Source organism: Varanus komodoensis, unplaced genomic scaffold, assembly GCF_004798865.1.
Source record: "Varanus komodoensis strain SLA01 unplaced genomic scaffold, ASM479886v1 scaffold125, whole genome shotgun sequence".
NCBI classification, from domain to species: domain Eukaryota; kingdom Metazoa; phylum Chordata; class Lepidosauria; order Squamata; family Varanidae; genus Varanus; species Varanus komodoensis.
Window position 1 is genome coordinate 382,548 of NW_025335360.1, and position 26,444 is coordinate 408,991.

The window sequence follows — 26,444 nt, forward strand, 5'->3', positions numbered from 1 at the left end:
CCTTCCCCGAGCGGGCGCCGCCCGCCGCCGCGCCCTGCCCGCTGCTCTTCCGCGTGGACCCCTTCACGGACTACGGCTCAGCGCTCACCATCTCCCTGCCCGCGTCGCTGGAGCCGCACCAGCCCTTCCAGGTCATCATCCGCTACATCACGGTGGATGCGCCGGCGGTGAGTAACCGTGCCCGCGGGGACGCCCGGGGAGCCGGGGGCGCGCTGTGCTGGGTGCCGGCGCCCGCGGCGCAGTGACAGCTGCTCCTGCGGGGAAGCGCAGCCCGGTCGGTTCACACGAAAGGGTGCTAACCAGCGCGCTAGTCCTCATGGCACAGTCGCCTTCGCCTGGCTTCTCGATTCCAAGCCCGTCTAGGCAGAGAAATGCCCTGCAGCTCCCAGCGAACCCTGGGAGTTGGAGAACTTTTCCCTATCGCGACATGCCTAACTTGTGCCCCTTGGGCTCATTATGGTTCCCTGCTCGGGCAGAAGACCCAGTCAGACTATTTAGGCTTCAGACCTGTGCTGATGCTTGTGAGCCCCTTAACTCATTGCCCTGTTCTCCCCGCACCCAGCTGCATTTTCACTAGATGGGGGGGGGTTTGCCCATTTAGCTCGAGCGAGCGCTTCTGATCGGGAAGGAAGGAAGGAAGGAAGGAGGCTGGCGAGGTGTTGAGGCAGCTCGTATCCCGGCCTCTCTAGCTTCTTGCCCTCCCTGCCCCCTGAAACAGCCCCTTCCCCCATCACGATGTTGTTTTCCTGACCTTGGAAAGCAGCCAGACTGGGTCTTTCTGCCTTGGTTGTGAGAGGGAGGGGAACTCCGATTCCCACCCCTGACCTTGGCACACTGTCTCCAGCTTCAGATTTGGGAATTCAAAGTATCCTGCCCTCGTTCCCAAATGCTGAATAGGGGCCATAGGACTGCTCCTTCAGTTTTCTTGGGTTTTGATTACAGACTTTGGTGTAGTCATGTATAGGAATAAACTGTTCTAAGATGAGTGTAATCCATACAGGATTTACTTCAGTGTTCGGATTTCAGTATCATTCGTTGTACTGGGTTTATAATGCATTACATCGTGCTTGCTTGGGACAGATCATGAAGTATAAGAATAAAAAAAGAATTTCCATGTATGATATGCTTGCTGCTTCCTTTGATCTCCCCAACTTAGACTTCTGAGAGATGCTGAGATTTTGACGGCGCTTGGTTTTTTTTGTGCAAGGGGGAAGTGAGATATCTACCAAACCCCGTGCTGATTTTGACCCATCCCACGGCCACACAGTCGTTGTTGCAGAAAGATTCAGTCAAACAAAAGTGGTGGTGATGTTAGGAAAGGCCGTTATGTGAGAGAAGTTGAGAGATTGCCAGGCATAATTTTCAGCGTCCTCTCCAAAGTACAGTTCGCAGAATTCCCTGGAGGTCACTGTAGCATTAAAGTGGTGGCATTAAATCTATAGGTGTGTTTGTAGCCCAGATTGGCTGTGATGGATTGTTGGACAGCTGTGCAGTTATCCTACCCTTTGAACTATCTTTCCTCAGATACCCTCCAAATATTTTGGACTACAGATTCCATCATCCCTGAGTATTGGCTATGCTGCTTGGAGCTGGTGGGAATTGCACTCTGAAACACCTGGAGGGCACTTGGTTGGGGAAGGCTGCTTGACCTATGGAAGAGATAAACCCTCAACGAGGCTGGACATAGTTGAAGTTCCAAGTTCCTTGGTTCTTGTTTCTGTGAAATTCTGATACAGCTATTTGAGCAGTTGCAATAAGGAATTGAAGTTTATATTCCCCTGTGCCCTCAAATAAGTTTTCATATACCCTGTATCCATAACGGGTTTTCAGTCAAAGCCAATGATGTTCTGCAACACATTGTTGTGTAATGATACTACACGGCATAAATCAGGAATAGGGCACTGATGCTAAGCTTTGGACCATTACAAATCAGAGTTGGAGTACTTTCTGTGGGACACTCTTAGCAAGCTCATCTTTGGGTCTTCTCAAGAAGAACACTCGCAGATTCTGTGGGTTGCCTTAGCATCGCCGTTGGCCACACAATTTTAGTTTTGTGCAAGGTCAGTGTCTCACATCAGTATTTGCTCTCTACAGGAAACTTTGGGACCCTTTAATCATACAAGGAAAAAATCGCCCAAGGAAAAGGTTCACTTGGAAAGACTCTGCCATCATGTCTAGGCCAGTGTTTCCTTAGGGTTTGGGACTTGTGACGCATCCTACCATTGATAATACTCACCAATCTATGGATCTATACATGAAGAACTAGGTGCTTGCCCCCAGACTGAGCTTAAGCCATGTGCCTTAGCAACTCAAGTATCCCACTGCCCAGGAATATTCTCTACTGCACGCCCTGTTATTGTGCCTGATCCTGCACTTGATTTTTCGACAAGACTATTTGAACAAGGACGCTGGACCCGTGCTGACTGCTGGCAGTGTCCTCCATTTGTAAGCCTTGGGCTCCCTTTTGTTAGCCTGTGGCAGAAGCTGCTTGCAAGCGTCCAGCATTTTCTCCTTAAGCAAGAGAATTAGAATGCATTTTTAAAGAACTGCAGTTCTCAGGACTTTGCGCTTGAAGTGCTATGAAACGCCTGGTTGACACTTTGTGGTCAGGCTTCTTGTCAGAGCCTCTGGCTATGAGCTGGTCACATTCTTTAATTAAGACACAGCAATGCAGGGGTGGCAATGAAACAATTGTGTAGATTCAGATGTAAAGTCCTGGTAAAATCTTCATCAAACTTTGGAATTAAGGGATTAAGAGAGAAGTTGTCCAGATGTGGCTTGATGGAACAAAGTTAGGATTTGACCATTTGAAAAGCTCCTCACTGTCAGAGCAATATGGCAGTGGAACCAGGTGCTTAGAGAGGTGGTGGGCCCTCCCACATTGGAGCCATTCAGAAAGAAACTGGACGGCCATCTGAGTGGGATGGTGTAACGTGGTGTCCTGCAACGGCAGGGGGTTGGACCCGATGGCCTTCATGGCCCCTTCCAATTCCACTATTCTATGATTCTATGATCCATTTCCCTTCTGACAGGACCCCTTTAATTGCAATAATAAAGGAGATGCTGAGGCATGAGGTGACGGCATATAAAAGTTTTAAATAAATAAATTTATTTTATGTATCAATATAAATCAAAGTAAGTTTATTTGCATGTAAATACTGCTGTCTAGTGCTGCTTTCCTGGTTAGTGTGTTTAGTATTGCAGCCTTAACAATCTTTGTAGTTTTATGCAAGAAATAACTATTTGAGGTTGTGGTGCTTTCCAAGTAAGAAGATGAATATTTTAATTCTCCTGTCTTAATATTATTGAAGAGTTCTTTTACATGATTCACAAAATACTACTGGCCTTTGTCATGTCCCACAGAGTGTTTTCCCTTTAGCTATAGTCTGAGCTGTTGTAGCTGCTATAGTAACAGCTATAGATTGGCTGCATATATTGTACTATATCAGCTCCTTTCTGTCTTCGTGAAACACATCACTGGACAATGCAGGGTTCACTTAGATAGTTTTCCGTTCACTTCAGATTCTAGAGGTGCAGAAGCTCTGCCTTCTGTCTGAATCCGGCCTGCAAGGCATCCCAGGTTGCCTCATACATCATCTTGGGATTTCTTGAGGGGTCAGGGCTTAGGCGTTGAGTTCTGTCCCCGGAAGAATTCCTTTGGGGGACATCTCCAGTCTGAGATTTCCAGTGCTGCAAACCTTGGCATTCCCTTCTCTTCCCGTACAATAAGGAAAAGTGAGGTTGACAAAATAGGGCAGATTTTACTGTGCTTCAGAAGGATGTACTCACTTGTGCTGGCTCCTTCCCCTTATATTTCCCCTTGGCGCGCTAATCTAGCAGACGGCAAGGCATTTTATTGTTGCTTTGATTTAAAAAAAAAACTCCCTTGAGCTTCCAGTCACACAATTTTGGCTTACGCCTCTAACCTTTGCTGTTGCGTTCTTCTTTTGACAATGGACCCAGCCATATTTCTCCCCCAGGTTCTAAAAAGAGGCAGCAAAATGTCTGTGTAGCATCTTGGAAGGCTTCCCATGGTCAGGACAGCTGGAGACCTGTGTGCCATTTCATTAGAGATATTGACACAGCTCAGGATTAGTTTCTGTCTGGTTCGTTGCGCTCCTCCCTTCTGTTTCCCCAAATGAGTGAAGCACACACTGTGTGCGTGTTCATTCCTTCTCGTGTGGCTCGGTGCAGAGCAGGGCTTCCTCAGGAAGCCTAAACACCCTTCTCTGAAAACACCCAGGCACTGGACAGCTTGTCTTCTATCTGTAGATTCAAGGCTGAACAAAACGAGCTCATGAGATGGGTGTGTTCGAATTCGGCCATGTGGCCCATGCACCATTTTGAGCTTGGAATTTTCAAGCCGCAAATAGCGAATAGTCCCGGAGAGAAGAGTGGTTAAGTGGTCGCTGATGCATGCAGCTGGACCAGAGGAGAAGACTGAGGCAGGCCACGAGTGTCCTTGGCTGGAATGCTTTGAGAGTTACTTTTCCCAACACAAAGAATAATAATTGAATCCAAAAGGGCATGCTTTTGACTGGCCAGAATTCACCCTAAGCCAGGTACGTGCTGAGACTGCCAGAAGGCATGGTGAGGGAAGCCGAACGGTCGTGGCTTAGACAAGACTGTGGGATGGGGCCGCTTTTTACCTCTTCCAGTGAAGATTATTTTACTCAGCCTTTCACAGAACATAAAAAAGGCAGGCTGGACCAGAGCAAGGGCCCATCCAGTCCAGCGCTTGGTACGCACGGTGGCAAGCCAGCTGCCCATCGGATCCCTCCAGCAGAATTGGTGCAAGACCACCTCCGGCCCGTTCCCCAGCAACTGGTGAGCCAGGCACGCTGCTTCTGGTAAAGGAGGTGGCGCAGAGCCAGCAGGCCGGGCAGCCACTGGTAGCCTCCTCCCTCAAGAATCTGTCCAATTGCTTTACAAAACGGGGAGTAGTGTCCCAGTGTGCATGTAACTGATCTGGGCTGAACGAGGGAGATCTGTTATTCCCCCGGATTTCTGGTTAAGCACAGAAATGTAATACGCGCCTCTGCACTATTTACTAGGGTGAAAGAAATCCTGGGGCTGCTCCCAGGCAGATGGCGCGCTTCTGGTACTGCTAATCCAAAGACACCATCCTGTCTGTCCTTCCTTAACAGATTATTTTTCTGATTAGAACAAAGACCCCCCCTTTAAAAAAGCAGTGGTAAAAGCAAAGGAAGGTTACAAGTGGAAGACGATGTCATCTGCACCCCCAGGACAATTCCAGTTGCACCATCGAATCATGGAATAGTAGAGTTACATAGAAACATAGAAACAGAGTGAGTCAGAAGGGGTCTCCTGGGCCATCTAGACTGACCCCCAGCTCCAGCTGGCTCCGCTCGTGACATGCCTCCCATTTGCACGTCCAGCCTATCCTTGAACACCCGCACTGATGGGGTCTCAGCCACCTCTGGTGGAAGCCCATTCCACACCCTCGGGGTCCTGACTGTCAGGAAGTACTTCCTGGCATCCAAATTGAACCTTGGTTCCCTGAGCTTCACTCCGTTGGAGTGTGTCCTGCCCTCCACTGCAGGAGAGAACAGGTCTCTACCTGCCTCCGTGTGACACCCCCTCACTTACCTATATGTTGCCAACAGATCCCCTCCGAGTCCCCTCTTCTCCAGGCTGAAGAGACCCAGTTCCCTCAGTCTCGCCTCATGCGGCTTCCCCTGCAAACCGGCCACCAGCCTTGTGGCCCTGTGCTACTCTGTCTCCAACCTGGCTATATCCTTCCTGTAATGAGGGGCCCAGAACTGAGCACAATACTCCAGTTGCGGGCGCACCAGAGTCGTATAGAGTGGTAGTAACACCTCTCTCGATCTAGAAGCCACACTTCTGGCTATGCAACCAAGGGTGGCGTTTGCCCTCTTGACCACCGCATCATACTGCTGACTCATGTTTTGCTGGCAGTTGACTGGTACCCCGAGATCCCCTTCACATGTGCTGCTTTCCAGCATTGGAAGGGGCCAGAGGGTCCAGTCCCTTGCTCATTGCAGGATAAAGCCTCCATTGCCCGGAGCCTGGGCTATTGGTTGTCTGCATGCACACAGTGGCATGTTCTCAGTTGATAAACGGCCATCTGGATCCATCCAGTTCTGAGCTGAGCAGGCATGTATGTGAGCAGTGTTTCTGCCACGGCTGCTCCGGCATTGCATTTTAATGCTGTCCCAAAGGCGTATTTACATACTGTGATGTACTTGCCACTTTATTTACTACAGAAGCACCCAGAGAGCTTTGGCTGCAGGGAGGTGTAGATATGAAATAATCAATAATGCAAAATCAAGTATGGAGGGAGGGAGAGTTATTCTGTTTTGCCAGGGGAAGCGCCAGGAAGAAGTAAAAGAAAAGCATTGTTTTCAGACGTACGAAGCATGACAAGAAATGTGCTGTGGAAAGTCTGGGGCCAGTGAGTGCCAAGTACAGAAACGGGACAGGCAAGGCTGGTCTGAAGAACCAGCTGTTGACTTTTTGGTACCTGAGTGAACGCTGGCTTCAGTTTAGGGTCTCTAGAGCTTAGGGTCAGTAAAATTCCTGGCTTAATAAAGCAAACAGTTGAAATTCTTGTGGAAGATAAGGCAATGTTGGGAACTCTCAACAGCAATTAAAGCACTCACGCATAAAATCAAAGATGCTGTACTTTGCCGGCAAAAGGTGTTCAGGAATGGATGGGTATCTTCCATCAGGGCAGCGAGTTCTATTGGGAAGATGTCCCCCCACCCCCCGGGGGACATCTCCCATGCAGGGCTCTTGGTCTTCCATGGCTGCTGAGTGGTCGTGGAGGAGGAGGACACCGTCCAGCTGTCCCAGCTGTGAAGATGTGACGCTTTCCTTGGCTGCCTGCCTGCCTCCTTTATCTTCTTCATTCTAACTTACTGAAAACATGTTGATGAACAATGGCTGCTTCCTTACTGGCTTTGTTTTTGTTGTGGCCGGTTCTTCACATGCCTCCCCCTTGTTGTTCCCACAGATCTGGTGGCTGGATCCAGAGCTGACGTATGGTAACTCCAAGCCGTTTGTCTTCACCCAAGGCCATTCCGTGTGCAACCGCTCCTTCTTCCCCTGCTTTGACACCCCAGCTGTGAAATTTACCTACTCTGCTATTGTCAAGGTAGGGAGCTCTTAGCATGAGAAGAGCTGTTCTGGATCAGATCAAAAGCCTGTTAACTCCTGCGTACCTTTCCCACAGTCGCAAACCAGATACCTGCAGGACCCAGAACGAGAGAGGAGTGTACAGCAACCTCCCACTTGTCTTCCCAGCTCCTAGGATTGGGAGGCTTGTCTCTCTGTCTCTCTCTCTCTCTCTCTCCGCTGTGCCCTACAAGAGTGTACATGCTGCATGTACCCTGCACATACTATGCTCCATTTTACCATGGAGCTGAAAAGGGGGCAGAAACGGGCAACCAAAATGATCAAGGAGATGAAGAAGCTCCCCCATGAGGAAAGTTTACACCACTTGTAGCTTTGTAGCATTGAAAGATGAGCTTGGGGGAACATGACAGAGATGTATAAAACCATGCAGGGTCCTGAAAAAGTGGATAGAACCCAGAGTCGTTTTGCAAAGTGGAGAGGTGAGAGACTCGGAACAGACATGAGGAGTCCTTCTGAGACGAGGGGTGCTTCAGGAGGAGTTTGACTAAGAACGTCCTTCCTTGGCTGCAAGGTCTGTTGTCGCCCTTTATGCCCAGATGTTGCACTGGTTCTATCCCTACCACTAAACTTGGGAGTTTTCTTCAGGAGGCAGCATCTCCTCTGAAATCAGCGTCCTTTGGTACTCTCCCTTACAGCTCTTAAGTCATTTTCATCAAGAACTGCGGTGTCGCTTCATGTCACCGTCTTCCTAAGCGCCATCTGTTTGAGCAGGGCATTCTTTAAAAACTGGAATCCCTGCAGCCCACAAATGTGTCAAAAAGGGATCAAGCAGCACTGCCCATTCAGGACCGAACGCCTGTCTGAACCCATGTTAATTGCTCATGACACAAACTCTTGCTTGAAAATGGAATTGTCAGAGAGGATCAGGATGGCTTTTAAGGATGCCAGTTTTTAAGGTCCACAAGACATTAGCGGTGGATCACCCACCACAGACCACACATCATTCCAGGCTAGGCACCAAAAATGATGTTTTGGGTTGTAAGTGCCCTTTCCGAACACGTCTGCCTGGCATTCCATTTGGATTTGATTTTGGCTGCCATTTCAATTACCAGAGATACGTTAGGAAGTGTTTTCGAGAGACTGGGGCTGGAGCTTCAGCAGCCAGAAAAAGGTTTGCAGAGAAAGAGAAATCATGCTAATCTGCTCAACTGGGATTGTTTGGGTGCCAATGGATTGATTCTGCAGGCAGTCCGTGTGGCCTGCCGCTTCCCTCGGTCTCCTCGGCTTGCGGGGGAGTCCTGACCTCCTGCTGATGTTCTTTTCCAGGCTCCTGCGGGTATGCAGGTCTTGATGAGTGCTACCCAAAGCACCTACGAGGAACAAGAGGGCGTGTACCAGTTCTACATGGAGTACCCCATTCCCGCTTATCTGGTGGCCTTGGTGGCGGGGGACCTTGTACCTGCGGACATCGGCCCTAGGTAAGCCACCTTTGATGGGTGTTGCTGTGTTCACCTGGAAGGCTGCTTCAGCGAGGTGAATCAGCGATGCTGCCTCCTGTCTGGGCCATGCAGTTTGCACACCGCTCCCCGGCTGCGCTTGCAGGTGTCTCTCACGTGGCTTGCAATGTCTCACGTGGCTTCTGGGAAACGTGCGATAGATGTGCAAGCTTGGTTTTCCACAAACAGATTTCATAGGAGGTGTCTGACACTAGTGCTCATGCTGGACGTGCGTGACCTCAGTGGTGTAACTACGGGATTCTTCATGGCAGGAGCAAAGTGTGGGCAGAGCCGTGCCTGCTGCCGACAGCGATCGAGAAACTTTCGGGTCGGGTGGAGCGCTGGCTCAGTGCTGCAGAGAGGCTCTACGGCCCCTACATGTGGGGCAGGTGAGTTGGGATGCACTCAGTAGCCTGCCGCTACCTGATCTCCTCATGGGCACCTGCGCGTGAACCCACACTGGGCAGGTGTTCCCAAAAAGCGTGGAAAGGCAGGTGGGGCTGTGGAGCGTGGGTTGTGCGCTGTACTCCAGCCAGATGGGGAAATAGGAACATAGAACGCAGAAACATAGAGACAGAGCGAGTCAGAAGGGGCCTCCCGGGCCATCTAGTCTGACCCCCGGCTCCGCTCACGACATGCCCACCATGTGCACGTCCAGCCCATCCTTGAACACCCGCACCGATGGGGCCTCAACAACCTCTCATGGAAGCCCATTCCACTCCCTCGGGGTCCTGACTGTCAGGAAGTGCTTCCTGGCATCCAAATGGAACCTTGGCTCCCTGAGCTTTGCTCCGTTGGAGCGCGTTCTGCCTTCCTCTGCAGGGGAGAACAGGTCTCTGCCCACCTCCCTGAAAATTAGCTCCCTGAAAAAAGTGCAAGGAAATGATACAACTTACACCCTAAATGTTTCGAGAGAGAAGATTAGATAAGTGCACGAGGCTCTTGCACTAGGCTGGAGAAAGACTGACAGAGAGAATTAGACTGTTGCTAGGGAAAGGGGAGTGTGGAAGGTGACTGGCAAGGCAGGGCTTGGGAAGCAGCAGCCAGGGTGCCAAGACGTTGAGCGGCCTGGAGTGGGCCATGGGCGGGGAGCAGGAATAGATTGAGAGCAGGTTTAGGAGAAGGAGGAACACAGAGGCAAAGCAGATTGATTTACCTTGTTTCAGAGGAAGAAAAGCCCAGAGGACAGCACTTCCTGGCTGCTCTCACAGATCAGGAAGAAAGCTGCCTCTTTCCACTCACCTCCTGTGCCTTGCCTCATGCTCTGGGAATCAAGGCTCCAAGGTCCTGAGAGTGACCTGGGCCGGCCCTTCCTCCTGTCCCTCCCCAGGTACGACATCGTTTTCCTTCCCCCCTCGTTCCCCATTGTGGCTATGGAGAATCCATGCCTGACCTTCATCATCTCCTCCATCCTGGAGAGCGAGGAGTTCCTCATCATCGACGTCATCCACGAGGTGGCCCACAGCTGGTTCGGCAACGCGGTCACCAACGCCACCTGGGAGGAGATGTGGCTGAGCGAGGGTCTGGCCACCTACGCCCAGCGACGCATCACCACGGAGACGTATGGTGAGCTGCAGCCCGTCCCGGAGGGGGGTCGGTGCGTCCCGGATCTGCGCTGCCGAGGACAGTGCGATGTAGTGGTTAGGGGGCGGGACTGGGACTCAGGCGATCCGGGTTCCAGTCCCCGCTCAGCCGTGGTGCCCTCTGGGGGACTTTGGGCCAGTTGCACACCCTCAGCCCAACCTACCTCACAGGGTTGTTGTTGTGGGGATAAAATGATGGAGGAGATGTAAGGTGCCTTGATTTCCTTGAAAGGAAAAATGGTGAGATAAAAATACAATCAGTACATGAATAAAAGGACTCTGGAGAACTCATTGACTTCGTATGACAAGTGGGCTTTAGATCCTGGCTCAAGAGTAATTGTAGTTAACTACAAATATGGAGATTATGAGTGTCACTATTTCAGTGGCAGATGGGGACTGCAGCCAAGAAATTAAAAGACGCTTGCTCCTGGGGAGGAAAGCTATGGCAAATCTAGATAGCATAGTAAAAAGCAGAGACGTCATCCTGCCAACAAAAGTGCGTAAAGTCAGGGCTATGGTTTGCCCAGTTGCAATGTATGGCTGTGAAAGCTGGTCCATAAGGAAGGCTGAGCGCAAAAGGATTGAATCCTTTGAACTGTGGTGCTGGAGGAGACATGTGAGTCCCTCAGACTGCAAGGTGATCAAACCAGTCAGTCCTAGAGGAGATCAACCCTGACTGCTCTTTAGAAGGCCAGATAATGAAGATGAATCTCAAATACTTTGGCCACCTAATGAGAAGGAAGGACTCCCTGGAGAAGAGCCTAATGCTGGGAACAATAGACGGCAAAAGAAGAAGGGGACGGCAGAGGATGAGGTGGCTGGATGGAGTCATGGAAGCAGTTGGTGTGAGCTTAGGTGGATTCTGGGGATGGTGGAGGACAGGAAGGCCTGGCATGCAATGGTCTGTGGGGTCGGGGAGAGTCAGGCATGACTTTGTGACTGAACAACAGCAATTCCAGTAGCAAGAGTTACACATAACTCAGCAGGAGCTTAGTTTTCCTGTTTTGAAGGAGGAATGCCTTCTGCTTCTTCAGTATTCTATCCTAGCTGGTTATTTCCTGGAGAGCAGTCGTATTAAGTCTCTTGCAGCAAATCAAGGCAGGCTCTTGCGAGACCTTCAAGTCTAGCAGGGTTTTTCCTTAGTGGTTTTTACTTTTTGAGCAAATCGTACAGTAACAGAGGAACCCTCCCCACACACAACAACAGCAAGAATTTATGCGTGCGAGTTCCTTTTCCTGGCTGTCTGTCTGTGCATCTCACCTTGAACCTCAGAATGGATGAACGAGACAGGAAGAGTTGCTTGAGAATGAAAGTGGACCACCAAAATGGTCATTGCTTTACTCCTGTAAGATTACTCTGGAGTAATCATATTGAGGGGAGCAGCTGGAGTCACGGATGCATGAAAATTGGTTTGCACACAGAGCATCTTCCAGTTGGGGCAATGCTCTTGAGTGGAAACAGCGGCTACCTGGATGATTTCAAAGTGGCTTTCAGGTGGCAGCCATAAAGAGTAAACCAGTCTTCCTCAGCACGATGCCCTCCAGATGATTGGATGGCAACTATGATAAAATGGTTGGAACAGGGAGCAGCCCAAAGGACAAAGGACAAACCAAGAAGGCTAAGGAGGGTCCTGAGAGGGTGGGACAACAGGAGGGAAAATAAGCCAAGAGGCGTGCATGGCCAGGAGCTGCAAAGGCACGGGAGGCCGCAGTTGAGGCATCCATTTAAGATCACCAGTCTGTGCTTTGGTTGCAGACTGCAATTCTGAATACCTCCGTTTTGGGGACAGGTACTGCCTTCACGTGTCTGGAGACTGCCTTCCGCCTGGATGCTCTTCACAGACAAATGAAGCTTCTTGGCGAGGACAACCCTGTCAGTAAACTTCAGGTGAAGCTGGAGCCAGGTAAGTCTGGAGCTGAGATGTGTAGGTGGGACCTCCCCTTCTATAAAACAAGCCAGGTAGACATTCAGAAGCCTGGCAAGCTTTAGGTGCCCATTTAAAAGCTTGTGAGATGCTCCAGTTTTGCTCTAATCACTCCCTCCCCCATCCCAAGCCTCAGACTGAAATGAGCTCAATTCCACAAACTGAATTTAATGCCCTAGAAAGAAACCAACCACGAAAAAGGGCAGCGTACTAAAAACAGCCTGTCTTCAAAATGTCACTGTAAACTAGGAGCAAATGATGAGGTTTGGTTAGGTTATCTAGGTGGTTATTCTGGATCGCAATGCAAAAATAATCCCCACCACTCTATCTCCCCCGCCCCCATCTCATTCTAAGGCCCTTTATATGCTCGAACGCTCCTCTTTTCCTGGCAGCAGCAAGTGGTCATTCTTATGTGCACTTACTGGAAAGAAGGCCTGCTGGATTCAGTGGGATGTATTCCTCGATATGTCTGGGGTTTCACTCTAAGGATCCTGCACTTCCAGAATGCTTTGGTTATCTTGACCTGTAGATCCGGTTTCCCACAGAACCAATTCCCAGTGTTTCCCCGGTGCACGCCAGTCTTGTGGGCTGCCTTATTCCCCCACTTTCAAATTGTCTTGGGCCCAGTGAGTGGGAGAGGAAGCGGGAGACAAACCAGTCATTCCGTTTTCCTCCTTGCTGTAAGCATATCGGCACAGGTCCCCTTCCCTCACCAGCTTTGGGATCTGTCCCAAGCATCTCCAAAGAGGAAGCTGCAGCTGGGGTGAAGTTGTGGAAGAGAAGGAGGGTCTTCTTTCTCTAGAACCGTTTCCAGCTTTTCAGTCCAGGAGCTGCAAGGAGCAGGTGGAAACATGGGACGTCCAAGTTGTTCTGCGTGCCCAAGGGCGCCCAACTGTTAGCAGAAATTTTGTGGAAGAGCAGCGCAGTGTCCTGTCTGCCCTTCACTGACCCTCATTCTCTACCGTATTCGTGTTAAGAATCTGCAATGGCCTTGCTCAACCGTCCCCCCTTCTTCCGTGACCCTTCCATTTGTTTATTCTAGACTGTAAGCTCTTGGGTGTTGGGACCTGCTTTTTTTGTTTTTTTCTGTGTTGATGAAACTGTTTAGAGCACCGTGTCCCCTGACTATGCCATGTAAGTAAGCTTTAAAAAGAATCATTTGAGCAGGAGGAAGCCCATGACCTGGTGAATGTTTTACTGACATTTTCCCCTGTAGTCTTACCTGGATGTTATTGCATCCTCCCCATGCCCACTTTACAGGTGTGAATCCAAGCAATCTGATGAATCTGTTCACATATGAGAAAGGTTACTGCTTTGTTTACTACCTGTCCCAGCTCTGTGGAGATCCAGCGCACTTTGATGCCTTCCTCCGGGTTAGTAATTTGGGTTTGGGGCGGGGATGTATCTGTGTGCATTTGTATAGGGTTTTTGCCCGTGCGTTTCAGGGATGGTGCCTCGTCTAGAAGGAAGGGCAGCCCCAAACGGGTGGTGGGGTGAGCAGAGGCAGGCCTTAAGCAGAAACTACTCTAGGATTAGATGAAGGTGGTGGCATTGACTGAAACACATCAGCAAAATGCCTTTGTGTGCATTACCTGGGCATCAAGGCTTCTTGAAGGACTGAGCAGAGAGGAAAGAGAGAGATCCCCAGCAAACCTCTGATGCTCTCTGCAAAAGTGAGCATCTTTCCACCTTTGGTCTGAGTTGCATAGTCCCCCTTGCCCAGGAACCCCAGCTGTAGAGCCGTCTGTTGTTTCCCCAGACACCCTGGCTGCGGTGTGCACGCAGCCCATTTGATGCAAACTTCTGGAGCACCGTGTATTTAATTTCAGTGCTCAGCTCACTCCTGAAGGCTTGGACTGCACAGTCCGTTAATGAAAGATCTTGTGACAGATGAGAGGCCTTTGGTAAATTTCCAGGGAAAGAGAGTTACATAGCAGTAAAGTGTGTCATTATGTCCTTGTTTACACAAACCATTTCTCCCTCTCCCTCTCTCTCGTTCTTTGGGAAGTTGACCTCCCATAATTTTTGTATTTTACTTTGTATTGTGCTCTGGCATGCTTATCTCCCTTGCTGACCTTTCCCTGATTTTCATGCCTTTTGCTGTCTTGTCCTTCCCCTGAAGCTCACCAACTCCTTAACCCGTTTTCGTGGCTCCCTTCTAGGCCTACATTGAGAAGTACAAGTTCACTAGCGTCGTGGCCCAAGATCTCTTGGATTCCTTCCTGGCTTTCTTCCCAGAATTGAAAGAACAATGCATCGATAGCAAAACAGGTGTGAAAGAGCACAGTAATGGAATATAACATTGAGAGAGAGAGAGAGAGAGAGAGAGAGAGAGAGAGAGAGAGAGAGAGATCTCCTATTAGTTACTGAAATGTGGGCTTCTCTTCTACCCCATACTCATTCTGTGGATGTGCCACATGGGCTATTGTGCCATTCTCACAGGGTAGAGAGGGTATACCTTTCTCTCCCTCCCTCTCGGTTGTGCTGCTTCCAGTGGGTCTCTCCAGCACACAGGGTCTGTAGAGACTGGGCATAGCTAAGTTGGATGGAGCAGACGGGGGAAGAGCCAAAGGGACATTTACCTTATTCATTTGCCTGGATAGCTTTGAAGCGGTGCAGCATATGCTGTGCCAGTGAAGCATTTCGGACTCCCCAGCTATTTTCTGCATCACCGAATTGACTTTGCATGAGCTCATAGGAAGCGTGGCACCCACCCCCAAAATTTTCCAATCTGTGTGCCATCTTGGATTCATTGCACTCTGTCCCAGAGTGCTCGGACTGCTGGCTTTCTCGATGGTCTTTCTCCTTCCTAATATAAAAGGAGAATGCAATCTCTGTACTACTTATAACAAATTAACAAACAATTCAAAATTCAGAGATGTAATGGGAATGAATTGAACACACATGATCTACAACACCCACCAAAGCAATATGTAAATAAATATCACTGTAGAATTTTGTATGTATGTTTGTTTGTTTGTTTATTTATTTAAACAAACAACTTATATGCCGCCCCATCGCATGAGCCTCAGGGTGGCTTACAATCATATTCCACCTTTCTCCAGTGTGGCACCTAAGGTCGCTACCTGTGTTTCCCAGGTGGTCTCCCATGCAAGCTTAGGCCAACCCCAGACCCACTTAGCTTCCTCATGGTGGATGCCTTCAGGCCTTACTCTGGCCCAGAAATCAAACAAGTAATGCTCAGAGCAATGCATATGTTAAGAACCAGTCTATTTTTTCAGATACTCCAAAAAGTTGCACACAGTTCACCAACCATCGGCTTTAAGGAGGCAGCTGGATCCATAAATCTACCCCACGTCTGATGCTGAGACCTGTTCTCAGTGACAGCATGGGACACTTTCCCGTCTCCAGGGCGCCTGTGCAAAATTACTGAAACTGGAGGCATGAGAAAGAGTTCCAACAGATTCATTGGTTTCTTGCTCCACGATAAATAGTACAGCTTTTATTCTCACATTTTACAGCTGGGGGGCGTGACCTTGGCCCTCCGGTTTTGCATGTCCTGGTGGAACTTACCTGTGACGCTTGGGCTTGGCCCTTAAACGTCTCTGCTGCATTAGGAGATGTCTCCTTGGACAAAGTAAATCACGGATTGGTGATCAGGTGGTGGTGATCAGGACTGCTCCCCCAGCGGGAGAAGGCGATTCAGCCCCTGTCGAATGGAGTCAGGCAGCTGGCCACAAGAGGGGAGGCCGCGCAGCTGTGGCACCCTCGCTGCTCAGGGAACGCCCTCCCTAAAGAGTCTTCCTGCTGCCCGTCCTTTCGTCACCCGGGTGCCATGCTCAGGCTTTCCTCTTCCGGGTGCTTTAGAGCTAGGATTTGCAGCTTAGATTTGAGGATCTCTCAGGGCCGGCAGTGCTTTGGCCTGGCTGCTTCCCTCTATTCCAGACCGTCTTACTGCTTTTATTGTGTGCTGTGTTTCGATTCTGGTAGGATCAGGCAGTGTGCCCGGAGAACTGGGAGGGAGGTAAAAATGTGAGGAATAAAAATGAAATAAAAGGAACTAGTGGTGGTAGTGGTGGCAGCAGGGTTGGGTCGCAGCTTGACCCTGGTTGTTATTATTATTATTAGAACATTTCTATGCCGCCCCGTGCCGAAGCCTCGGGGCGGCTTACAACACAATAAAATACAATACAATACAAAAATAACAATATAAAATTAAAATTGATAATATTATATATATACACACACACACACACACACAAACGATATAAAGAAGTTATAAAAGAAAAGTTAGAAAAGAAAAGAAGAAAAAGAAAAGAAAAGAAGTCGCCCTGGCCAGATGAATAAGTAAATATTGTTAACAATTAAAATGACGTTTAAATGAAAAGGTCTTCACCTGGCGCTGAAAAACAAATAACGACGGCGCCAGGCGGACCTCTCTGGGGAGCGCATTCCATAGATTGGGCGCCACCGCAGAGAAAGCCCTCCTCCGAGTACCTACCCTCCTAATTTCTTTCACGGAGGGTTCCTGGAGAAGGGCCTCTCCCGCAGATCTCAAGGGGCGGCTGGGCATGTATGGATGTAAGCGCTCCTTCAGGTAACCAGGACCCAAGCCGTTTAGGGCTTTATAGGTCATAACCAACACCTTGAATTGGGCCTGGACTTCAATGGGGAGCCAGTGAAGCTGTCGGAGGACTGGAGTCATGTTGGCATGTGCGTTGCAGGACTAGAGTTTGAACGCTGGCTCAACGCGACAGGCCCTCCTTTGATGGAGCCAGACTTATCTCACGGATCCAGTCTGACCAGCCCAGTGGAGACGCTCTTCAGCCTCTGGACCACGGAGCCCTTGGATGTCGCGGCTGCCGCTAGCAGCGTCAACATCGCGGAGTGGCGGACGTTCCAAACGGTGCTTTTCCTGGACCGGCTGTTGGATGGGTCACCCCTGCCTCATGGTGAGTCTTGCCATTTTTGCCAGTTTTAATCACCTTTCAGAACTCTATATAATGATTAAATGAGAATGGAGAGCTAAGCAATACAACTGAACTGATAAAAACAATCATTTTAAATTATATGTGAATTACATGGTAGTGAGAATCTCTGTTAAGCCCCAAATGCACAGTCAACTGCAAGGGGCCTCAGCTGCCTCTGGAAGAAGAACAGGGAAAGAACCTTCCCCAACCTGATGCCTTCCGATGCAGACTGATGGGAGTTGGTCCAGAACAGCAGGGCAGCTTCAGAGCGGGAATGTAAATAGACAGCTCCTGCTTCTTGACAGGTAGGGAAAATGCCTGGCACTGAACAGGAGCAGCTTTCACTGATACGAATTTTTGTCATGCACCCTCAAGTCACCCCTGACTTAAGGGAACCCTCTGAATGAACATCCTCCAGGCATCCTGTCCCAACAGCCCTGCTCAACTCTTATAAACGGTCGGGTCTTCAGAGCAAGACCAATCTCGCCTAAAGTGTAGGACTCCTTTTTTAATTATGGTTTGGGAAAGGTTTACAAATTCTGTTCTGAAGCACCTCCGGCCTGGGCCGTTTTCTCCCTTTCTGGTCTTTCCGCTCTGCGCATGGGCCGAGCCTGCAGGTCCCGGTTCTGACTTTCTTAAAAACTTTGTGTCCTCAGAGGTGATTTCGAAGCTCTCAGAGTGCTACTCAGCCCAGCTGGACGGCATGAATGCAGAGATCCGTATCCGCTGGCTGCAGATCATTGTCCGCAATGACTACTACCCAGACCTTTACAAAGTCCGGTGCTTCTTGGAAAACCAGGTACTAACTGCTGGATTAAAAAGCCCTACACCACTCAGGGCATGAGATTTGAGCATGAAACATGCGACACGCAACAGACCCAGGAACACCTGCTGCTTGGCCAAGTGTGTAGATCAGGTGTGTGGTGTAGTTTGTCTGCCGGGCTGGGGGAGGTGGAAATTGACAGGACAACCTTGTCCTGAAGGTGTTGTGTTTTGTTCCTCCTGCCAGCGACGCTGTTTCAGCCCCTGTCCACCTCTGTGCAGCTGCTCGCTCTGCGCTTGCAGGGATATACCTCCTGCTCTCCCTTGCCTGGGAGCAGCTGAGAAGAAGCCGATCCTTATAACTGCAGGCGTTTTTCTCAAGCACTGTTCTCAGTAGGTCAAAGGGAACAGAGTCCACCTGCCCACCTGTCCTTCCACGGCTGCCGTCCACACAGAGCTGCACACCTGCAATGAGAGCCAGTATCCTTCCAGCCACGTCTGTGGAACGATCACGGACAGAGAACTCTTGTGCTTTAAACTAACACAACAGTGTGCTAAAGATCTAATCTTTGCCTTGCAGAACATAGCAGTGTTTATGATTTTGTGGGTACAGGTCTCCTTGTGGGAACCTTCTCATTTTGGATAGGCTGATGGAGCACAGGGTGACTTTAAAAAAAGAAAACCAGGTGGAGATGAGTAAAGCAAGTCTGTGTCAGCACAGTTTGAGTACATCTGATACTGTAGGATGTTCTTAAGTTGACGTTCACGATGCCTGGAAGGTGGAGAAGACTCTCTCTAGCTTTTTAAGAGTCTGCAGATGACTGCCATTTTTTCCTTCTGCTCCCCCATCTCTGCTCAGGAACCAGGCTCGGGGGCCACTGGGCTCAGCGTTTCACTTGTTTGGGGGTTGTGGTGATTCCACCCAAGCTCACCAAAAAGTGAAGTGTCCATACCGTAAGGTGGTCTAATCCAAGAATGGGCTGATCTTAGTCTTGAGCAGTTTTCTCCCCCACCTAACTAGAATCCCCACAGGCCACAGATGCATGTTTTGATTTTCAAAGCAGGGTTTCTCCAGTTGAGGCATAACTAATCTGGGGGAATGAATCCTGAAAGTTCACTCTTGCTTGAAGGATGCAAGTGCAGCGCAAGATAAGACCAAACTCCGCAGTGTTTCCTGAATCCCAACAACCAGAAGGTACCAGGAACTGGCTACCAGCAAGCGGGCCAGAGTTTTCCATTTGCCCACACCTGTTCCTTTGCAGAATGGAATTGGACTTTGCAATGAGGAGATCTGGATTCTAGTGGCAGATTCTCTCATCTTGTTCTGTAAAACTAGAATCATTGCAGAGGTTTCCACAGGAATGCGAATCAAGAGTTATATGCTGCCTGGAGGTCCCTGGTAAACCTGTAAACATGTAAATCTGTAAACCAGGAGGTCCCTGGTCAAGTCTAAGCCCAGCACTGAAGGCTGGGATGGTCGCAGGCAGGCCATTCCCGTTCAGGATTTGGCCTTTGCTGAGTGTTTTCGAACTATAGCTCCAGTCTTTAGGAACTTGACAACAGTGGTTATATGAGCTACCCAGAATATATTGTCAACCTTTGTTTATATTGGTTTTAATACAATTACTTCATTTTACTTATTTACATTGTCACATTCTTAATCATCACGAACATTCAACATTTCATAATAAGACGTTCTGTGCTTTTTTAAGAGAAGCGGGCTAGCATTTTCTCAGGAGTCTTCCAAGCAAGTCTGATAAAGTAAAATCAGCTATTGCCTAAAAATTCAGGACATTATAATCTCTTGGTCTCCGTCCCTGTAATCAGATCTGTAAGGGTTTGCCCTAAAAGAGAGGGTAGAAATAAAACTGCAAATACATACATACCAGCTTATCATAAAGAACTGTAATAAAGATTACTGAAATAACATACATGAAATGCTTCAAAGATTCCCAAGTACTATATAAATGCCAACCACTGGCATCCATGTAGCATATTCAAGTGTTCAAAGTGCTTCTTATAAATGATTTTGCAGCAGTCCTCACAACACCCCTGTAATACAGGCCAGTATTACAATCCCCGAATCGCAGTGCATGGCTGTGGCTATTCAAGGGAAAGGAGATGCTCACATCAAGACTTCGTGATTTGTAGCTCAGACTTGTCTTCTCTGCCACATCAGCTCCCAGTCAATTCCATCAGCACACAGTAGAGATCCGCGTATTTCTGTTGGCGCGATGCTCATCCTTTCTTCTCATATTGCAGATGTCGCGGATGTACACAATTCCGCTGTACGAGGACCTCTGCACTGGCACCCTGAAGTCCTTTGCCTTAGAAGTTTTCTACCAGACCCAGAACCAGCTGCACCCCAACTTGCGGAAAACGATCCAGCAGATCTTGGCCCAGGGTTTGAACCCGCTGCTTGCCATGGACGCCGCGGCTGTGGCTGCCGATGCCCCAGCCGCAGGGCGCGAGGACAAACCTCCCGAAGCTGCACACGGTGCCATTTCTCTCAGGGACGTGAATGTGTCTGCGTAGCTCATCGGCTCATGCCGGGTGTTTGAAGCTGGAGCAGGGAGGACGGGGGGAACGACGCTCCCGAAGCCCTGCCGCCTTTTCCTTTGTGCCACAGCTGCCGGGGGACCGGATCGCCTGACCTCTTCCCATACGCAAGTGCCCGAATGTGCCTTCAGGTGCCCGTAGCAGGGGCACGGTCCGCTATCAGGGATGCCTCTCCTCCCAGCTGCCAGCCGGAGCTGTTACGGGATGGGCTTGGCGCACCATGAATGTGAATTCCAGGGGGACCGTCGTTCTCCCACTGCAGATGGAAGGAGTTCTGGTCCAGCCACTTGGCCGGTGATCTGCCCTCCTGACCTTGAGAGAGACGGTCACTGCTGGCCGCATGCTGTCGAGGAAGGAAGGGACAGCAGCGACTGGGGTCGTGGAGATCGGAAGGCGAGGCGGCGCTCAGCCGGGAACGTCGTCTTACGAAAACAAAGGAAGTGGCAGGGGGATCTGTTTTGTCTTGTGCTCTTTACTGTGTGATTCAGGATGTGGACGATCTTGAGTAATTACGAATCTCTTTGAAGCAGTGCCTGCTTTTTGTCAAGGTGTCGGAGGTTAGGAGACCGGGTTCGGTTCCACCGTGGCCTTCTCCTTGGGAAGGGGCTTGATGTCGGAGGTCTGCTGAGCTGCAGCGGGGCGGTGGGACCCTCTCTTCCGCTCGGCCTTCACCGGTGCTCTGTGAAGACGTAAGGTGACGCGCGTCCCTGCCTCTTGTCCAAACTGAGCGGGAGAACGGGCACAGTCCAGCAGCAGCTTTCCACGTGTGTGATTGTGCAATCCGTATGCATTTTCAAAGGGGCTGGCACAAGAGGAGAACCTGATGGATTGTGTCTCTGGTCTCATGGTGCCTACCAAAAATAACAACAATAACAATAACAATAGTGATGATGATAATGGGAGGAGTGAGGCTCACCTTTTCGTTTCAGAGATGCCTGCCCTGTACTCAGATAGGGTTGTGCCTTCCCGAGAACTTGGTTGACGTCTCTCTCTGGATGGGAAAATGGCTGGTTTGACATTGGGGTTCTTTCGAGCCCCTGTTTTGGATTCAGAGTGGCGTAGCCCAGCAGCCACGTTCCGCTGCTGTGCGGTTTGCAGAAGCATCTCCTTCCTGGCCCTGAGGCAGAGAGGAGGGAGAGACCTAGCAGCGCCCCTCTGATGCGGAGGAGCTGGCTCAAACGGCCTTTGGAGAAGCCCCGTGAAGCACTGCCACACCTTTTAGGGCATGACCAAAGGGAGACAAAAGGGTGCAGGGCCAGGCTGTGGGAAGGGCTGAGTTTTCCATGCCTCTCTGAGGGCAATTTGCACCGGCCAGAGAGCTGACGGTTGAGTGACGGGCCTACAGAAAGGCTCCCAAGAAAAGAAAAGTGGCAAAAGCGCTGGGAATCGTCCTTTAGAAGTACGGGGCGGTGCAGGAGCAGGTGTGCATTTAAATGAAGAGACAGGCATGCTCAGCGTCCACGTGGCACATGGTGGTGGCCAGGAGGCGCTCATGCTTGCTGCAGTAGCCCTGCAAATTGCCAGGGGGGGTTTCGTCCCCGTGCAGTCAGGAACACGCAGCACTTTGCCCGGGGAGCTGCAGCGGGGCCTCCTTGTACGTTTGGACACACAGCCCCCCTTTTACATGCCTTCCCAGCTACTGCCCAAAGTGCTGCGGAATTTGCTCCTCCTGTGAGCCTCAGTGTTCAGCAGGAACTGCGTTCCTGTGACCCCTTCTGGGGAAGAACCACAGCTGCCTCACATTCAGGACGGGCAGGGATGGGAAATTCCTAGCAGTGCTTGGCCTTTCACAAAGCATGTCCGGCTGCGGGCAGGCAGAGGGGCTTCCTCCTGCCTCCTCATTTCCACTCCCCCGTCCCTTCTCCGCCTTTCACCCTCTTTCCATTCCATGTCCTTCCTGGCTTCAGGGATAAAGCAATAATGAACTTGTTCCTCAGAAAGATGCTTCATCAGTCTAGGCAAGTTCCACTCTCCTTCACAACAGGGATTAATTTAACGAGGAGGGAGTATCACAACACCCCGCCCCATTCATAACACGGCAGGTAATTGGCCCATTTTGGTATGCAGCACCTTTGAGACAGGTTTCCGCCTGGAAGAGACCAGCAGCCACGAGTCTTGTCCTCTTGCCACCTTAGGCCTGTTTATCACCTTTTTATTTCCAAAAGAATGTATGTAACCCTAACGGGGATTCCTTTTCAATGTACTTGGATGCCTTACAATAACATCACTGATAAAAGTTGAAATAAACTAAACTTGGTGACTTTCTGAGCCCGTGGTGTGTCCTTTTCTCATGATGCGCCCCACCCGCACCCTGTTGCTCCCAGTGAAGTACGGGTGCTTCTGTTCTGTCTTGCAGAACACAAAATTGCTGTGCCAAGCTACACTCCAGGTTGGAAACTAACAACACGAGGGCAGTTATAGAAGCAGAAAACAGGAGAAGCTCTGGGGTTGCAGCCGTCGTCCCTCATTTGGCTCAGATGCATTCTGCCAGCTTCAACCAGCATTCCTGCGGCAGTGAATTCCATGGTTAATTCACACTGTGAAGAACAACTTCCTTTTGTCTGCCTCGATGACCCCGGCTTCTAGGATTACGAAGGAAGGAGAAAAATGTTTCCCTTGCCTCTTTCTCCACACCATGCATAATCTGAACACCTCTCATGTCTGTTTACTCACCATTTTCTAAGCAGAACAGTCCCAGGTGTAGCTGTTCCTCAAGAGGAAATACTCTAACCCTTTGATTCTTTTAATTGCCCTTCTCTGCTCTCGTTTCAGCTTCGTCCTTTTTCAGACTCCCTTCCTGATTACATAAGTTCAGGAGCACGTATCTGTTCCATATCCTCTGCTGTGAAGGCAGATGGGAAAAATTCATTCAGCTTCTCTGCAATCTCCTTACCGTCCTCTAGTGCTCCATTAATTCTGTTATCATCCAATGGTCCAACCACCTTTCCAACTGGTTTCTTAAAAGATGCTCTTTGATGCCCATCAAACTCTTCCTTCTCTTACTGTCTGCTCACATCTCTGCTGAGCAAGCTTGTGCTCTCTTTTGGTTTCCTCATTTGGACAAGACTTCTATACCTAAAGCTTTCTACTCTCTAATAGGTTCCTTTACCTGTTCATCAGGTTGGTGAACTCAAGGACTTTCTCTTTCCTCACTTGTGATATGTACATTACTTTAAGATTGATCTTACTGTGTTTTTGAGCAATCTCCCAAGCATTTGGAAAGGATTTAACCCTCTAGATTCCCCCTTTCAACCTGATTTTTACCCATTCCCTCATTTTCAAGAAGTTTCCTCTTTTGAAGTTGAAAGTGACTGTGTAGGAACCTCGTTGGCAATATCCACCTAAATGTATATTTCTGAGGTCGCTGTTTTCAGTTGGCTCCAACTGGAACAAACATTTAATCGATCAACATCTACATCATACGATGTTCTTTGCAGGTTGCACTGGGACTGAAGCCAGGATTGCCTCAATTTAGGTCAGTAAAATGACCAGCAGTTCTAGGGCATAAAAGGACATAAAAATTTAGGACATAAATTTAGGACATAAAAAATTCAATCTCCTTTTCAGAAGTGGAACATACATTTATCCAGTCAATATGTGGGTAGCTGAAGTCACCCATTGCGACTGCATTGCCTCTGAGGCTTCTCCAATTTCATTCCCCTTCCCAAGATCATCCAGAACATTCTGGACTGCAGGACAATAGTATATCCCTGGACCAAATTCATTTTGGGGCCAGGAATTTTCACCCATGTAGCTTCTGCTGAGCAGGCTGTGCATTTCAGATTAAAGAGCTTTTTAAACTCTGTTGTGTTTATGCAGTGACAGCTCCTTCACTACCCCTTTCTTGGTCCTATACAGTTGATCCCCACATGACTGTATCCCATCAGCTTTCCATTCCACTAGGTTTCCATAATACCCATTATACCTGGCTTCTCTAAAACCAGCCACTCCAGTTCCTGCTTCGGACCTGAGGCTTCTAAGCCTTTGAATCGAAACACCTAAGTACAGCATCCTTCTCTAGGCTCACAAACTTAATCCTCTCCAATTCATTATCCTGCCTGGCCATCAGCTCATGACTTATTTCCTCCTGTCCTACATTTGACAATCAAAACCCTCTTCCTCATCACACCCTAGGGATGATTTAACGCAAACCAGGTGCTTCCCATCTCCTGTCCGCATTCCCTAGCATGGGAAAGTAGGGTGCCTTGTGTTTCTTTCGATTATTTCCAGTAATGCCCTCAACCCATGTCACCCTTCATATCTGCATTCAGGAATGGCTTTTCTCCTTTCAGGATGCATACCTAGGCAGTGTGGATTTCATGCCATACCTGGGGAGACCAGGGTTGCCCCCTTCCCACCCATGAAGCTCACTCGGTTGCCTGGGTGCCATTACTATCACTCTGCCTCACCTGTCTTGCAAGACAGTTGCAAGGGTAAAACGGGGAGGGAGGGCCATGTACACTGTCCTTGAGCTGAGCTCAGCGGACGAAAGACAAAACATAGTTTTTAATCACACCCACAGCTATGGCCAATTTAATTGTTTTCACCAGCCACTGGCCATCAGGGAGCACAGCTCTCTTATGGTTTTGCACATGCATGTAGATAAGCCTTCTTTTAATTTATGCCCAGCGTGGATCACCAGACAAGGTCAGGCGGGGTGGTGTACACCCTGCCCTTTCCAGCACTGAGCACAAAGCTCTGCAAGGACTGGCGGACAAAAAGCCCGTTTTGGCTGGGAAATACTTGGATCTGTAGTGCTTTGTCTGTGCAAGTTCATTCAGAAAAAAGGTACCCTGCCGGCATGGTTGTCTGGGGAACTGTACCCCCCACACTTAATAGCCCTTGATGATGTGATGTAAAAGGAAGCACTCTAAGCTGGTGTGTGTGAGACACGGATGCAAAGAAGACGGACAGAGATGATGCCCTGCTTTATATTATGTTTTAGTCTCTGAAGACTTCGAAACACCACAAAACACCACCCCTGCTACAGGCCTTTCTACTTAAGGAAAAAAATGGAGACAACGTCATCTGCCAGAAGGGGGAGTCAAAGGCTGGGATTAAAGGCACCCAAACTTTGCTACACAAAGCACCACAGTTAGTGTTCAACTCGGATGGATCCATAGATTGCTCACTCCGTCTCGCCATTAGAGTAACTTAGGTGCAGTTCCACTTAAGGTTTTCCTAATATACGTGTGTCGTCCGCTCCTTCGTGCGTAGCACTTTGCAGATCTATTTTCGAAGCGTTTTGATCCCACCAGGTTGTGTAACCGGAACAGTATTTGCGCAGCGCGCAGAGAGCTTCGGCTGCTTTCATTCTGGGGCAGAGCTGGAATGAAACGAATGCATCGAATCGTTCATTCAGGGAATGAAACGACTCGTTCTTGTAGCTGGCGTTATGCCAGAAACTGCGCTTCTTTTTGTAAATAAATATAAGTACACGCACGTGCCCCTCCCTGAAGCCATTTACCTGCGTCTAAAGGTACCCCTTGTAGCTCTCAGAACTTCGAGAAAAATCTGGGGACTGCGGGGGAGGTAAAACTTCCCAAAGACATGCTTGGAGTTTTCATTTACACGCATGCTGGGGCTTGCTGTTCCTTTCCATTCACTTGGCTCTTTAGATACCGTCCAACTTTTCTAAAAGCCCGGGAAAAAAAATTGTGCCAGGGTAGTAGGAGAGCAGGAGAAAAAAGTTCGAAAGGAATGCTAGGATATGCGGTTCCCTTCATTTCCGCGCATGCTGGGGCATGTCGTTGCGTCCCCCTTACCCGCATCTGAAAATAAGCTTTCCAACCATCTCAGAACCTCGTGGAACTCTTTGCTACGGGGAGGGAGGGGTGCCTAAAGGCATGCTGGGGCATGTAGTTCCTTTTAGCCCGCGAGGGATGCCGGGTGCCTGTCCGCTCTCCGGCGCAAAGGCATGATGGGAGCGGTAGTTTTCTTGGCTGCGAGGACCGGCCGGGTGGATCGGCGCATCGCTCCTCCGGCCCGGCGGCCTGCAGGGGTTTTGCCGCCCCGGCGCTGCTGCGCGCTGTGCGCCGCGCACCTGCCCGAGCCGCCTGGCGGAGATGCG

The 26,444-nt window shown here is 49.6% G+C and overlaps 1 protein-coding gene across 5 annotated transcripts; it reads left to right on the top strand.

The window, feature by feature from the left end:
* RNPEPL1 (arginyl aminopeptidase like 1) lies at positions 1-22,639 on the top strand. Of its 5 annotated transcripts, none has more exons than XM_044422331.1 (11): positions 1-167; positions 6,998-7,138; positions 8,446-8,597; positions 8,888-9,004; positions 9,946-10,181; positions 11,988-12,101; positions 13,383-13,495; positions 14,285-14,393; positions 16,808-17,035; positions 17,710-17,852; positions 20,078-22,639. In XM_044422331.1, exons 3-11 carry the CDS (start codon positions 8,458-8,460, stop codon positions 20,348-20,350), a joined length of 1,473 nt encoding a protein of 490 aa, XP_044278266.1. In that variant the 5' UTR covers positions 1-167; positions 6,998-7,138; positions 8,446-8,457; the 3' UTR covers positions 20,351-22,639. The 5 variants fall into 5 exon arrangements, 2 of the variants coding, with proteins under 2 accessions (XP_044278266.1, XP_044278265.1); XR_006413927.1 differs by lacking the exon at positions 1-167 and adding an exon at positions 18,063-19,010 and having other exon boundaries at positions 7,012-7,138; positions 20,078-20,135; XM_044422330.1 differs by lacking the exon at positions 1-167 and adding an exon at positions 18,063-18,208 and having other exon boundaries at positions 7,012-7,138; positions 20,078-20,263.
* The last annotated feature ends 3,805 nt before the right edge of the window (positions 22,640-26,444 follow it).